Source organism: Nesoenas mayeri (genome assembly GCF_963082525.1).
Source record: "Nesoenas mayeri genome assembly, chromosome: 2".
Lineage (NCBI taxonomy): Eukaryota > Metazoa > Chordata > Aves > Columbiformes > Columbidae > Nesoenas > Nesoenas mayeri.
In genome coordinates this window covers 36,862,331-36,876,810 of record NC_137543.1, presented here as the reverse complement: position 1 = coordinate 36,876,810, position 14,480 = coordinate 36,862,331, and the positions used below count along the sequence as shown (strand labels likewise).

At 39.3% G+C, this 14,480-nt stretch overlaps 1 protein-coding gene across 1 annotated transcript in view; it reads left to right on the top strand.

The window, feature by feature from the left end:
• Positions 1-14,480, top strand: part of PREX2 (phosphatidylinositol-3,4,5-trisphosphate dependent Rac exchange factor 2) — a gene marked incomplete at both ends in the record, with an annotated part of 173,024 nt that overhangs the window by 48,253 nt on the left and 110,291 nt on the right. Inside the window, 4 exons of the mRNA XM_080338602.1 lie at positions 43-165; positions 2,047-2,151; positions 4,841-4,942; positions 6,717-6,878. Of these exons, the coding sequence (XP_080194728.1) occupies positions 43-165; positions 2,047-2,151; positions 4,841-4,942; positions 6,717-6,878 (492 nt within the window). The remainder of the gene's footprint in view (positions 1-42; positions 166-2,046; positions 2,152-4,840; positions 4,943-6,716; positions 6,879-14,480) is intronic.

Sequence of the window (14,480 nt, the reverse complement as noted above, 5' to 3'; positions counted from 1 at the left end):
CGTATCTGATGTTTTATTTATGTATGTTTTATTCTTTTGCAGATGTTGTTTTCAAATATTGAAGATATTCTTGCAGTTCACAAAAACTTCCTGTCCCTGGTGGAGGAGTGCTTACAGCCGGAACCTAATGCGCAGCATGAAGTTGGAACCTGCTTTCTTCATTATGTATGCTAGCTCTTATTATAGCCTTATTTCACTTTTTTCCTTTTATGAATTACTGTCATTGTGATGAGTGTATATAGTCATGACGACAAAATACAACTTGACTGCCTAATGTTGAGCACTTCGAGGTCATCTCTTGGTTACTGTTATTTAAAAAAAAAGGCAGGGGGAGGGCAGGGAGAGGAAAATGAAGAAAGGAGATGTCAAATTAGCAAACTTCTGTTGTTTCATCAATTTTGTATTCACCAAATTAGCCCCTGCTGACAAACTGAGCCCTGCAGAGTGGGTGAGGCTGGTGCCTACATCTGAGATGGAGGTACGATAATCAGGGTTGCGTGAAGCCAGAAAAGTAATAATTTGCTTTATTTTTATTTCCTCTTGATACTAGGCAAAAAATGTGAATATTTAACAAAGAATTGCATATTCTGGGTAAAATATCTCCATGGTTCTGGACTGTGAAGATATTTTACTTCTCACAACTGCAGTGCCTCCATGAGTATGTTTGTATGTCCTGTAGTAATGGTTTTATAGGAGTATTATTTTTCCTGTTGGAGCAAAACAAGGATGTCAGTGTTACAGAGGTCTGCAAAATCAACACAAGTTAGTTTGCTTTCAGTTGTAGGCCTAACAAAAAGTCTATGTTTCATCATTCTCTCTGGTTAGAGACTCATTTATTTGCTACATCTTTGTTTATTTGTTTTGGGAGAAGAAAATTACTAAAGGTTCATGGAAACATTTTACAGAAGTTCAGTAACATTAATTTTTGACTGTGCAGAAGTATGGATCGTATTTGCAAACAAGTGTTTGCAGACAAAATAGGTAATGATGTCAGCAAATAACCCATTCATGCATTTTTTCTTCCTGATTTTTTTAATTCTGTGTTTTGTGATAGTACAGCCTCTGAAATTATTCAGCAAAACGTTACAAAGTTCAACAAGGCAAATGTAAGGTCTTGCACATGGGAAAACATAATCCAGGAGTGCTGCACAGGCTGGAACCTCCCCAGCTGGGGAGCAGCTCTGTGGAAAGGGACCTGAGGTCCTGGTGGGCAACAAGCTCAGTATAAGTGACCAGTGTGCTGCTGTGGCAAAGAAAGGCAACGGGATGCTGGGCTGCATCAACAAGGGCATCACCAGCAGAGACAAAGAAGTCATTATCCTGCTCTACTCAGTGCTTGTCAGGCCACATCTGGAAGACTGTGTTCGGGTTTGGTCCCTGCTGTACAAAAAAGATGTGGACAGGCTGGAGAGGGTCCAGAGAAGGGTCACAAAGATGATCAAAGTCCTGGGAAGCTGCCACATGAGGAAAGGCTGAGAGAACTGGGTTTGTTCAGCCTTGAGAAAAGGTGGTTTAGGGGAGACCTCATCACCATGTTCTGGTATTTAAAGGTTGGCCACAGGGAATATGGAGACTCTCTTTTTTACAAGGAGTCACATGGGCAAGACGAGGGGTAATGGATACAGGTTACTTCTGGGGAGATTCCGATTGGACACAAGAGGGAAATTTGTCACAATGAGAACAATCAGCCATTGGAATAATCTCCCCAAGGAAGTGGTGGATTCCTCAGCATTGGACACTTTTAAGATTCAGCTGGACAGGGTACTGGGCCATCTTGTCTAGACGGTGCTTTTGCCAAGAAATGCTGGACCAGATGATCCTTGAGGTCCCTTCCAACCTGGCATTCTATGATTGAAATTCCCAAGTGATGCTTCCAAATTCTTCATAATTCTAATTTAAAGCTGGACCTCAAATAGTAAATAGAGGAGGAAGAGCTGACTTTCCTATATTAGCTATTCAGCTTTGAAAAGGGTTAATTCCATGTTTTATTAATTAAAAAAAATCAAAATGGCAAGTGAAAAACAATGTATTTCTTTGTTTCTGCAGAAAGAGAAATTCCGTATCTATGATGAATACTGCAGTAACCACGAGAAGGCACAGAAAGTTCTGCTTGACCTTAACAAAATAAGAACAGTGCGGGCGTTTCTTTTGGTAAATAAACTTTGAACTGCTGTTCTAACTTTTTTTTTTTCCACTGGGTAGTGAATTGTTAGCACTATTACCTCCACCATGTGCAAGTGGTTAGTAGGCAGTTTCAGCTGGGGGTGGTGTTTCCAGAGGAAGGGGTTGTGTTTATCACACTTTCAGTGCTGCACGTGGATCTGTGCATAATACGGCATTAGCGAGTGTGCCTTGAGCTTGCTGGCCAAGAGGCAAAGGTGTAAATCCAGCCGTGTCTGTAGAAACGAAAAGGAGTAGGGTGAGATATATAAGGAGGGGCAGAGAAAGGAAGCTTAAGGGCTTGTCACAACTTCTGAAGAGAAGGTCCACGTTCTGGTACTGTAGTCACAGCCGCACCAGGGAGAAAAATGTTTTGCTATGCATCATGGAGTAGCCATCCTGATGTTAGACATTGACTTAATCTGGGGTCAAAAGAAACAGCTACATAATTAGTTTTTCACTTTATAAGACAAATAAAGAGGGGTTTTAAAATGTTAAGTATGACAGTTCTCATGATTTTCCCACAGCAAGACCAGTTTCCATGTAAATACTGAGTTTCGTAATAGCTGACATTGGTTGCTAAAAGGATTCAGTATGGAATGATTGTTATATTTTCCTTCATGGTGTCTGTGAGAACAAGGTCAGCTTTGACATGGGGGGCCTTATTGGAACTTAAATGCTGGAGAAGGTACCCTCAGATATGATATCCGATTTCAGACTGAGCAGAACTCATTATTGCATTTTAGGACTGGAGAGTAAAGCATCACAGATGCCAGTGCTGTCACTATCACAAGTTTTATTTAATTTTATTAATTATTTTTAGCATCGAGTAGGCTTTCATTACTGCTGTTGACAAAATCCTTCATGAAATTGTCCTATTGCAGCTCATTACATTTTTGTAAGATACTGGATCTGACTCCCTAACTGCATTTACTTACGGCCACGTTAATGAGCAGTATGGGAATTTCCTCATTGTAGGGGGTACTGGGTGACATGAAGTGCCATCTGCCTTCTTGCTAAGAGCCTCTTATTCAGCAGTGTTCTATTCATATTTAAAAGCAGCTTCAAGGTTGACCTATTTTTCCTTAGCAGTTGACACAGTGTCCTTCACCTTGTCCCAGGTTGAGGACCTTTCCCCACATGGTTCTTGTATTTGGAGCAGCATGGCCAGACTCAAGAAGACAGGGTGAATGCTGACTACAGAGACAAAAAGCAAAATACTTTGAGAAAGATTGCAAAGAACTTGTTTTGTGAGAAAGGAAGGCAAGCATGTAGTTGTGGCAGTTCATGATGTGTCAGTGTCATGTACTTGGGGTGCATGCACAGGGCTCTCACATTTGCTTTGGGTTCCTCCTAGAGTCAGGACCTGTCTGTAGAATAAGTGGCAACAGTCTAACCTAGAGAACAGGAGGTCTGACTATGCAATTCAGATGTACAATTGAGATGTGATTATCTGTAAATAATCAGGAGCTGAAACCAGACTTTGGAGCCTTTAAATATAGAGACAGTCATTGTATAAACCTGTAGTCTGCATTGCCGTTATCCTGCTCAGTCTTTATCAGTTAAGCTTTTTTGTTGGAAGGTTAAGTCTGATTCCTTTGGATAAAGGATCCTTTAGGGCAAGACAGAAGTTGGTTAACCATGAAGTACAAAGCAGAGACTTGAGTGTGGGTGTAGAGATCCCTCTGGCAGTGCTGGTGTTGGGGTATGTGCGTTGTGATTTACGTGCTGAGCCGAACAACCACCCAGTTGTGGAGCCTCCGTTCCATCAGCAATGTGTCAGCATCCAGATTTGTGGCCTGTGTCAACATACCATCTGGCTGCGTTAAACTGCTTTTGTTTAGTGTTCTCAGTTTAGACATCTTGCTCTTTGAAGCGGTAGGTTATCTCATATCATTGCATCACAATTCCTTCTGATCTCTCAAAAAAATAATTTCCGTCATCACTTTAGGTCTCCATGTACTTACACTTGAATTCCAGCAATTTCAAATGTTTGCTGTAGTGTCCCTTGCATTCTTCATTATCTCAAATGGCTCTTATCCTTTTCTCTCTTGCAGATGCTTTTTCATGGATGCTTCCACCCAGTATCTCATTCTCTGCTTCCATAGTTGCATGTCTTGCAAAACTCCAATATTCTTTAGCTCACGACTGAGGATATTTTATTCATTGCACACTGTATTTAAATATAGAAGTATGTAAACAGAAGGCCTTTCTTGGTGTGTGTATTAGATGGCCATATTAAAACTATCCAAAACATCTTTGGTACTACTTACTGTCACAAACAGACCTTTTGGAACAAACAGCACCTATAGCAGTCACCCTGAATTGATTTTATTTTTGTTCACCGAAGTGCAAAAGCATGTTTTTAGCATTTTATTTACATTATTTCGTTTTTAAACTTTAAAAAAGACAACTCTTTGATGGGATGAAGAGGATACCTACGCCTGCATAACACCACTGAAGCTTCCATGTCATATATGATAGTGAATGTACCTGCCTGTGCGTGTGTTCAGGCCTGTTCTTTAGACACTCCTGCAAACCTCCCTCATCACATAGTTAACATACGTATCTAATTGATGTACAGCTTAGCCAATATTGCTGCATGCATGTGCCCTTGTCTTTATTTATGATAATTTTATTGGGATTTTTGTATTAATTTCTGTAACTGTTCCCAATCTAGAATTGCATGCTCCTTGGAGGACGCAAGAACACAGATGTACCATTGGAGGGATATCTAGTAACGCCAATACAGAGAATATGCAAGTATCCCCTTCTTTTGAAGGTACTTACAAGATTTTATCTGGGACTTTATACTTCTATATAAAACTGGTTGCTAAGCATAATTCCAAACTGCAGGAACAATCTCTCTAGACAGTGAATAATCTCTTTATTAGATACTGGACCCAGACTTGCTCTCATTAAAGCCAATGGCAAGTCTTCTGACATCAGTATTAAAAGGACTGAGGAGTTTGGCTGGGGAAAGATGATTAGCTCCCTTCTGCATCTAGTTCTAAGGTTGCCTCTCCATTGTTGAACAGAAGGGAGCGATTTGAGGGAGTTTAATGAGACTGAATTCAACTGGATTTGACCATGTCCTTGCTTAAAATGCTTGGGGTAGCAGGGTTTGTTAGTGACATGCTTTAATGATTCTCACTTACCATCACCAAACTGTAAATTAAAAAAGTTTATGGAAATTATTTGTAAGAAAAACTGTAGAGTAACAGTAAGATGCTGTAGGTGGTTCTATGCACATTTATATGTTTATTCTTATCTTACTGTTACAACTTTTTAAATTAAGTTTTATGTGCTGATAAACATTTGATATTCAAACCTCCGAGTTACTGACATTTTTTGCATGTTAGGAAATCAAATAATACAATTATCAGGAAAGTAAACATTTAAAACAAATTTATGTGTAACAGAGTAAGGTTTAATATTGTTAATTGTTTCATATTGTGAGAGAAAAGCCAGGGCAGATTCTGCTCTAGAAGCTACTTGAAACCTGATTATTGGACAACGTTTTTCACCACCCATGTGTGAGTTTAGGTCTGAAACACTGCCAGTTATGAAGCATATGCATCTCATTGCACTGACAAAAATCTTAAAGTGAAGATGCTAAAATAAACGTTTTTAAAACAAGTTAAAGAACATAATAACTGCAATGAGATTTGAGTCATCCCCAGATATCTGTGGTTTTACAGTTCCTTTGGCCTATTTTAACATTATTTTTGTCTTCTGTTTTTTGAGTGAAGGCTCTACAGACAAAACAAGGGAAAATGACTAATGAATTACTTCATGGATACATTTATATTAATCTATTTATGTTAAATTTAAGTACAGGGTGTGATGTCAGCAGGGTTAGGGCTCCAGGAGGAACGTACCCATCCCTCAGTCAGGGTGTGCACTGAAGGCTGTCTGTAGTCTGTCCAGCTGTAAATGGGGAGGTGGTGGTTTGAGTTGGGAAATCTCAGATGAATACTGGCAACTCCCCTTTTGTTTTTTGGTGTGGCTGCCATTACCAGTAACCACCTGAAATCAGTGAGTCACCTAAGCTATTGTTCAGTGCTCTGGTGTTTTGCACTAGATTAAACAATAGTGTGGAGCTAAAGGAACATGGGGTTTGCCCTGAGTTGCAGGAAAGGCAGGTGTTAATTTTGACGTCAGTAAACTTAACATTTTTAAGCAGAATTGTTATCTTTGCCATTGAACAGTTCCATCCCGTGGAATATAAAAAAACAACAACAACCATGAAAAAACCAAAACCAAACCCAAAAACCCAAAAAACATAGTTGAGGGGAGGAAGTAGCTGAAATGCAAACTTATTCATAAGTAGTAGTTACTTTTATTGTTAGTAATTTATTTCTCTGAGTTTTAGTGTCCTAATAGGACACAGTGCTGGAGGGTTTGTTACTTTTCCACCCAGTAAAAGAGAAGTCTGGCTACTTTTTGATTTTTGGATCCTACTCAATTTAAACCTCCCGTAATTTACATGTAGAGATCAAAGACAGGTTTCTCTTTTTTTAATTTTTTTATTTTTTTTCCTAATGTTTAAATAGGAGTTACTGAAGCGGACTCCAAAGAAGCACAGTGACTATGCGGCACTAATGGAAGCCCTCCAGGCCATGAAAGCTGTCTGTTCCAACATAAATGAGGCCAAGAGACAAATGGAAAAATTAGAGTTTTTGGAAGAATGGCAGTCTCATATTGAAGGATGGGAGGTACTGTTATAAGATTTGTTGCTTTCTTTATTGAGGAGAGAGTAACATTTTTGACAAGCATGTATTGCACTGTTTTTATGATCCTGAGGGTACTGTCAGCTCCTCAGTTCTGTGAAATCACAGCTTTTATTTGGGATCTACTCTATAAATTAAGTGTTATCCATGATGGAGCATGGTTGTATAAAATAGCAGACTTCCAGGAAACAATGCAAATGTTTACCGTTTGGCTTAGAATAGTGATCATTTATAACAACACGTATGCGCGCACGGATACGGATCTGTAAATCCTCATGGAACTGCTGCTCTCATTTAACTGCTGTCAATGACTGCCGAACAGCATTTTGCCTGGTTGAAAAAAAGTCTGGTTGTTTATTATTGATTGAGCCCTGAGTCCATTAGTTTTAGTCAGCTTGTAGGTAGTCACTTACTATTGGCTGAGCTTAACGTAAATATATTTAAAAATATTTATGTAAGACTATTTTTTTTTTTTTTTTTTTCTTCATAGTTTGCAAATGGAGGAGCTCTAATGCTTTAGTTTTATGAAGTAACCATAGGTCTGTTCCTGAGCTAAATCTTCAGGAGTAACCAGAAGAGTCACCCTTTCCCCTAGATAACAACATGATGGAGAAGTTGTAGCACCAAAATCTTCCTTTTGTATCATTTCGAGCACTGTTATATACAGAAAGGTGGATGTAGACATGTGTATCTTTAAATTGCCTTGGGTGTTTTGTATGAAAATGTCTGAGCTGCCCAGGCTGAGGTGGGAAGGAAACACATATGAAGTCCCAGTAAAAGAAATCTAAAGCAAGTAATATAAACTTTCTCTTTAATGACTTTTGAATATGATACACGGGGTTTTTTTAAGAGACAGATTTCAACATGGAAGTAGTTTTTTGCTCTTTTGAATACTTTACTGAGATGCGCTACTTCTGTTCCTGAGAGAGCTGCTTAAGAACTAGAAGAAGAGATTTTATCCCTTTAAGCTTTGTGGAAGGCTTACTGACTGGAAAAGATAGCAAGAGAAATTTAATTTTTGCACCTTAGGCTGATAGACTGAGACCGATCTTTCAGCTACGTAGTGGGCAATTGCCTTTGTACAGTGTAGAGAAGATAAAAGTTCAGGGACGCTGATGGGACACTGAATTAGGGAAAGCTTTGAGATAGACCCACTTGAACTTTAACTGACAGTTGCCCAAGAAGTCTGACAACTAAAAATTAGAATATTGACTAGAAGAGTCGACTTTTAAGTAGACATTCATAACAATAGGTAACAGAGCAGAATCACAAAATAATTCATACACAGCTCTGTTTTCTCCCTGCATCTCCTGCCTTTACCAGGCCTGCTGTTTGTTGAACCTGCTCTGTTTGTGCAGCAGAGGCTTCAGCCTCCCCCTGCCTTGCAGGAGGGTTCAGCAGAACAAGCCACTGTCTCAAAGGAGCATAAAAATCACAGTGAACAAAGAACCTCCTGAGTACTGCCGGTGACACTGCAGAATTGTTTCCAGTCTGCTCCACGTGAAGTCTCCTGATCCGCAGACTTGCGCAAACCTTTGGTTTGTTGTTAATGTAGTAGTGTGGGAAGATTTGGTTCATTCAAAACGTTGATTAAGCAACTAATTTTACTTTACTCAAAATTCTTCATGTTTTTTCAGTGCATTGTGGGACTTGAAATGTATCGCTTAAGGCATTTTTCCTTTTCCTGTGTAGCAGCATTTTCAGGAACTGCTCTTCCATTTCTGAAATTGGGGCAGGTATAATTTAGAGCAGAGAAATTCTCTTATGCCGGAGTTCAGGGCACTATAGTCTTCTCGTACATGACAGTCAAGATAACACATTCCACAATAATTCTCTGTGCCTCAAGAAAAGGAGTTTCAGGCAGTACAAAAGCTATATAATTGCTGGTCTGTATTCAGACAAACCTTTCTGCATTTAGTTGTAGTCTTCAATCTCAAAAAAATCCTGCACCATTAAAGACAAATGACAGTGTGTACTCATTGCATGATACTGTTTGTAGGATTTTAAAAAATAAAAGACTGCTTAGATAAAGGAAACCTCTAAATTCAGAGGAGGTCTAGTTGGCCTAACACTTTCCAAAAGAAGCAAGTATCTTAACAGCTGCTTGTGTAGATAGGTGAAAATAAGTGTCAATTTGCTTGAACTTGCTGTCATCAGCAATAACTTGGAAAGATTAGTATATGTGTATATTAAAATGCGTTAGACATGCTTGTGCAATAACTACATGATAGAAGTAGTAGAAAGTTAAGTGCTTATGTTGCTGAATATTTTATAGCAAGGAAATTTGTTAAATAATTCTTATTGCCTATCACTGACATTACTCCTCTTATTTTCAACTTTTCAATTAAGTTTTCTACTGCAGTACAATGGTTAAAATTCTCCTCCTTGCTTGCAGTGCCTGAATCTTATAAATATTTGCCAAATCCATCTTAATGAACACACTCAAGTATAAAGTTCCATGCATTATTAGTCATATAAGTTGTTGAAGAACTGACTGTTCTCAAATGTGTGACTGTGAAAACGGAATCCACTTTGCTGCATTAAGTTTCTTCCGAATTCTTAATATGACATACAGTAGTAAATATGTTTGCAGTTGAAAATATATTAATGAGCAAAGGTAACAAGGAAGGGTAACACTATGGAGAGAAACATGCGGAACAGACTTATTCTCTCTGTGCTCAGAATGTATTCTGTGAACCATAACACAGTAATTTCCTTCCAGCCTTGGGGTTTTGTCATTGTTGTTATGCCCCCAATTTAATTTTAAGATTTCACTTCTTCTTGAACTCTGAAATGGTGTAATTAATTGTCTTAAAATACCATGTTTTCAGTAGAGTTATGTGGCGTTTATTGTACTTTAGCTGATCAGGTTTGTGATCATATGGCAACCACAGGGTGCCCAATCTGGCAAAATTGCGCATCTTTTTCAAACATAATGTATGATTAGTCTTTGAAATTGTAAGAACTCCAGAGCATATATAAGACCTAACAGTATTTTGAATGATAGCCGACAACAATGCAAAAAATCTTTGAATACAATGTATGAGAGTGGATTTAATTAAATAAACATCTGGTTTTCTGAATCGCCTAAAAATAAAGAGACAAACTTGTTGGAGATTTCCTTCCAGAAGGAAATGCTTAGCACATTGCTTGGCCCCAACTAGAAGGAAAGGGAAAAAAATAAAGACTATTTTTAGAATCTGATCAAAGCATGGCTTGAATTCCTATACATAAGTGTCATAAAATGAAGCTTGTGTTTATTATGATATAAATACAGATTCATGGAAAAATGGAACATCTGTTTCAAGAAATAAAATTTTGACTATAATGACTTTCTCACTTAATTTCCTAAGTGGTTAGATTTATTGGCCAGAATTCAGAACTTGTGTAGGTGGCTGTCTCAGCTGGAGAATGGCTCAGCAGCTGAAGGAGTCTGTCAGTAAAATTTGCGTGGATGTTTCAGTGAGAGAAGAAAAAATAAAATTGTATTACTTGTAAGCTGGAAACGGAACAACCCCGTCTGAGTCACAGGCCAATGTAGTGACAAAGCGTGGGGATTATGTTCCTTTCCATTCTGCCATTTCATCAAGTAGTACTTTAATAGAGATTCTGGTTCATACTCCAGGATTTTCATCGCTTTCCACTATTTTGTTTCCTGTGCCCATGTGCAAGTACTGAAGAGTAAGTTAATATCTGTAATTACTGATCTATCATAGAATATTAATAGTTTGGGTTGGAAGGGACCTTCACAGGTCACCTAGTTCAACCCCCCTGCAATGGGCAGTGACATCTTCAACCGCATCAGATTGCTCAGAGCCCCGTCCAGCCTGGCCTTTCTCACTGTTAACATGCTGGCTACTGAATCAGTATGGTCAGATCCTCCTCGTTTGACTGAAATTTGCCCAGAATATGTACATAAGTAGCTTTTGTAACAACTAAAACCAACAAATGCTGCTTTTAATCTCAAGGTGATATAGGTAATTTTTTAATGTCAAATGTGGGTATTCGTTGACTTAAGGATGAGGGGGATATTGTTTTCAATTTCTTGCATATGGTCTCTCTCCTTCCAGTGCACTTTAAATGCATTTGTTTTGTGATATGGTCATGGTAGCTGACATTTCAGACCTCTTGCCTGAGCTATTGCCTTAGTGGGATGATAGGTGACTGACTGGCAACCAAAGTTTGCTAGAAGCCAGTTTTACACAAATAACCTGCAGGCTCTCAGGTCTTATGGGCTTTTAATTTCCACACTAGCTATCCTGAAAAAAAACCCACTGTCATTGGCCCCAGTGCTACCCACAGGAGAGGCTGCTCTGTGTTAGAGGTCTGGAGTCTTCAATGACTCAGTAGGATAGATGAAGGAAAAACTAGTCTAGATTCACAGTATAAGCCTGCTTTGCAGGTCATTTTTTTTCCACTGAAGTCCTTTATATATTTTGTTGTAAGATGATTAAACCAGACTTGTTTCTGCAATACATGGCATTTTCAAATTGACATATTAGAAAAATGTTGGTTTCAGTGAAAATACCGCATCAGCTCTAATTGCAGGTACTTTAAATGTATAGAAGTATGAATTGTAGGATAGTAGTAGTGTTTCTATGTTTAGGTTGAGCAACTATACAATCTTCCCTTGCAGGCACTGAATGTAAATATATGTATTCATGCAAGCTTTGAAACAGAAAATTACTTTTCAGGTTCAAGTTGCTTATATCTGAGATTTCCCTGGTAGTTTCGATTCAAACATTTAATGAAAACATGTTTGTGTCAGAAAATTTTGGTAATATTTATTCCAAACATATTGCCTGTGGGTAGTGTAGATCAGTTTTAGCTGTGCAGTAGATAATCTCACCTGCTTCTGGGACGAGGGTGACCTCTCATCTGTTACTGCAGCATCAAACGAGAGGAGCATCTCAGAGCTGGATAAATGAATTATCCTACTGGACTGGATATCAACTGTAGCTTGGCGGTCTGCTCTAAACCCATGTGGAGGTTCAAGGTGTAGCCACACCTTTCATGAAAATGTTACAGTTGTCAGTCCTCCTTTGAATTGCATGGTGGGTATGGCAGTGCTTGTAGGTTAGGGGCTGACCTGCTGGAAAGCAGCACTGCAGAGAAGGGCCTGGGATTTATGGTTGACAACAGGTTGACCACGAGTCAGCAATGTGCTCTTGTGGCCAAGAAGGGCAGTGATATCCTGGGGTGCATTAGGAAGTGTGACCAGCAGGTTGAGGGGGGTTATCCCCTTCCTATACTCTGCCCAGGTGAGGCTACATCTGGAGTGCTGTGTCCTGTTCTGGGCTCCCCAGTTTAAGAGGGACAAGGAATTACTGGAGGGGGTACAGACTGAAGCACAGGAGGTTCCATCTGAATATGAGGAGAAACGTCTTTACCTTGAGGGTACCAGAGCACTGGAACAGGCTGCCCAGAGAGGCTGCGGAGTCTCCTTCTCTGGAGACATTCAGAACCTGCCAGGACGCCTTCCTGTGCGATCTGCTCTAGGGGAGCTTGAGCAGGTAGTTTGGACTAGATGATCTCCAGAGATTTCTTCCAACCCCAACCATTCTGTGATTGAGAGCTCACCCCAGGCATAGGGAAAGCAGTGCTTTCACATAAGATGCCTTTCTCTTTTCTCTCTTTCACTTCCATGCCCACCCCAAGTCCGGGAACAGGCTGACCCTAACAGCACTACATAGGCAAGGGGGTGGGCAGGGGCTTTTTCTGCACTAGCAGTGTTACGTAGGACAGCCAGATGTGACTTCTTATCCTGTTACGTTATTCCCTTGGACTTCAGCAAATAAACAACAATAACAAAATTCACTGACCTGCGGCCATGCCAGCGTGGGTTATGATCTTGTCAAAAGGTATCCAATAGGTAAAGTTAACACTGTTCAGTATTTGGATGGGAGGTCTCTAGGGGAAAACAGTATCCCTGGGGTGTTTTTTTCATCATCCAGCAGTTTATATTAGAAAAGGAGGAAAATGAAGGGGAAAACAATAACAAAGCACAGTAGTGTGATACAGATAATACTCGCTGGCATATTGTAATGTTGAACTTGAATCATTAATAAGGTGAGTCTTGATCATTCAGGTAGCCCAAATTATATAAATTTAAAATACGTTTAAAACATGGTATTTTGTGACATGATGCTGGTACAGGAGCAGATCTTGCTAGTACTGTTGCGAAAAGGATGTATTTTTCTAGAAATAAAAACGGACAAAATGTTTTTATAAGACCGTTTCTCTGAAAAAAATACACCCTTTTGTAGAAAGCTGAAACTGCTGATACAGTTTCGAAGCCTTAACCTGAAATATTTTAGCTTCCCTACAAAAAAAAAATTCTAGCAAAGCTGAAGTTCTCTGTAAAAACAAACAAACTTGAAAAAACATCCAGCCTTTTAAAATGCAAGTTATTGGTAAGCAAATTTACCCTTTTTAATGCACAAAAGCAAAGAAACTGAATGGAAAGAAGTGACCTGCTTTTCTGTAGTTTTGGTCAGCAAGCTTCAAGTGCAGCCCTAATTTATGCTTAATTTATAATGCAGTGTGTGCTTTTAAGGGAATTCAGTGTTTGGTTTCAAATAAAACTGTTAAATTTGTGTGCCAGCTTCTGGTGCTGATGCTGTCTTAAGATGCTGTCAGTATGGTATAGTGGCTATAGATGACATTTAGTTTGGACTCATTTGAACCTAAATGGGAACAGAAGTGGTTAGTGCTGATACTGAAGCTGCTTTATTTGGAGACCTGAATTATGTTCCAGTGTGATGATGCAATCTCTCTTATCATCTCTGTAAACAGTCTGCATTCTCTTTACAACTGTCTGAGCTATTGCCCAATATTCAGGGTTGTGACGTACAAAGGATGAAGGGTAAGATGAAGAGCAGAACCCATGATTGCTTTTTGACTCTTAATTGGATGCATTTTTCTTCGGGCTACTGTGGTTATATCAAGCAGAGGAAGTAACTACCGCTATTGCAGGCGTAAGTCATTCATAACATCTGCAGATGAAAGGAAAGTCCTGGCTTCTGCAGGTTTCCAAGTTGACTGTTGACTGCCTCTGCTTAGGAAGCTCCTGGAGCTCTGGGTGCGGCCAGCACACAGAATTATCCACAGGATTGTGTGTCTGGATGTGTATAGTGCACGGACAGGAGCTCTGTCCCACAGGAGCAGGGATTTTCAGAATGGCAAAATACACCTTTGAATTCAAGGCAGAGTTCCTTGAGAGGCAAACTTCGCTTGTTAAGGCATAGAAATGCCAGGACTTCTTCACAGAAATATTTTTGGGAAAATGTTATCTTTTGTTAAAGTTACTCCTTTTACATTAACCTTTATGAAAATGCCTGCCTGTTTTCACATGAAAGAATGATCTGCCTGAAGCAAAAATGAGCCATGGGAGGTTTCATCCCACACATTTCAAGCTTAGGAAAAATCTCACATCTTCAGAGTATGTTAAGAAGTATACTGAACAGTCATAGTTGTAGGAGCCACTATTTACTTTGCCTGAATTTTAAATCTTGCTGTTTTTCAGTTTTGTGTTAAGCTTAATTTAGTGTAGAAGTGTATACTCTTGATGTTCAAGTTCCAGATTAC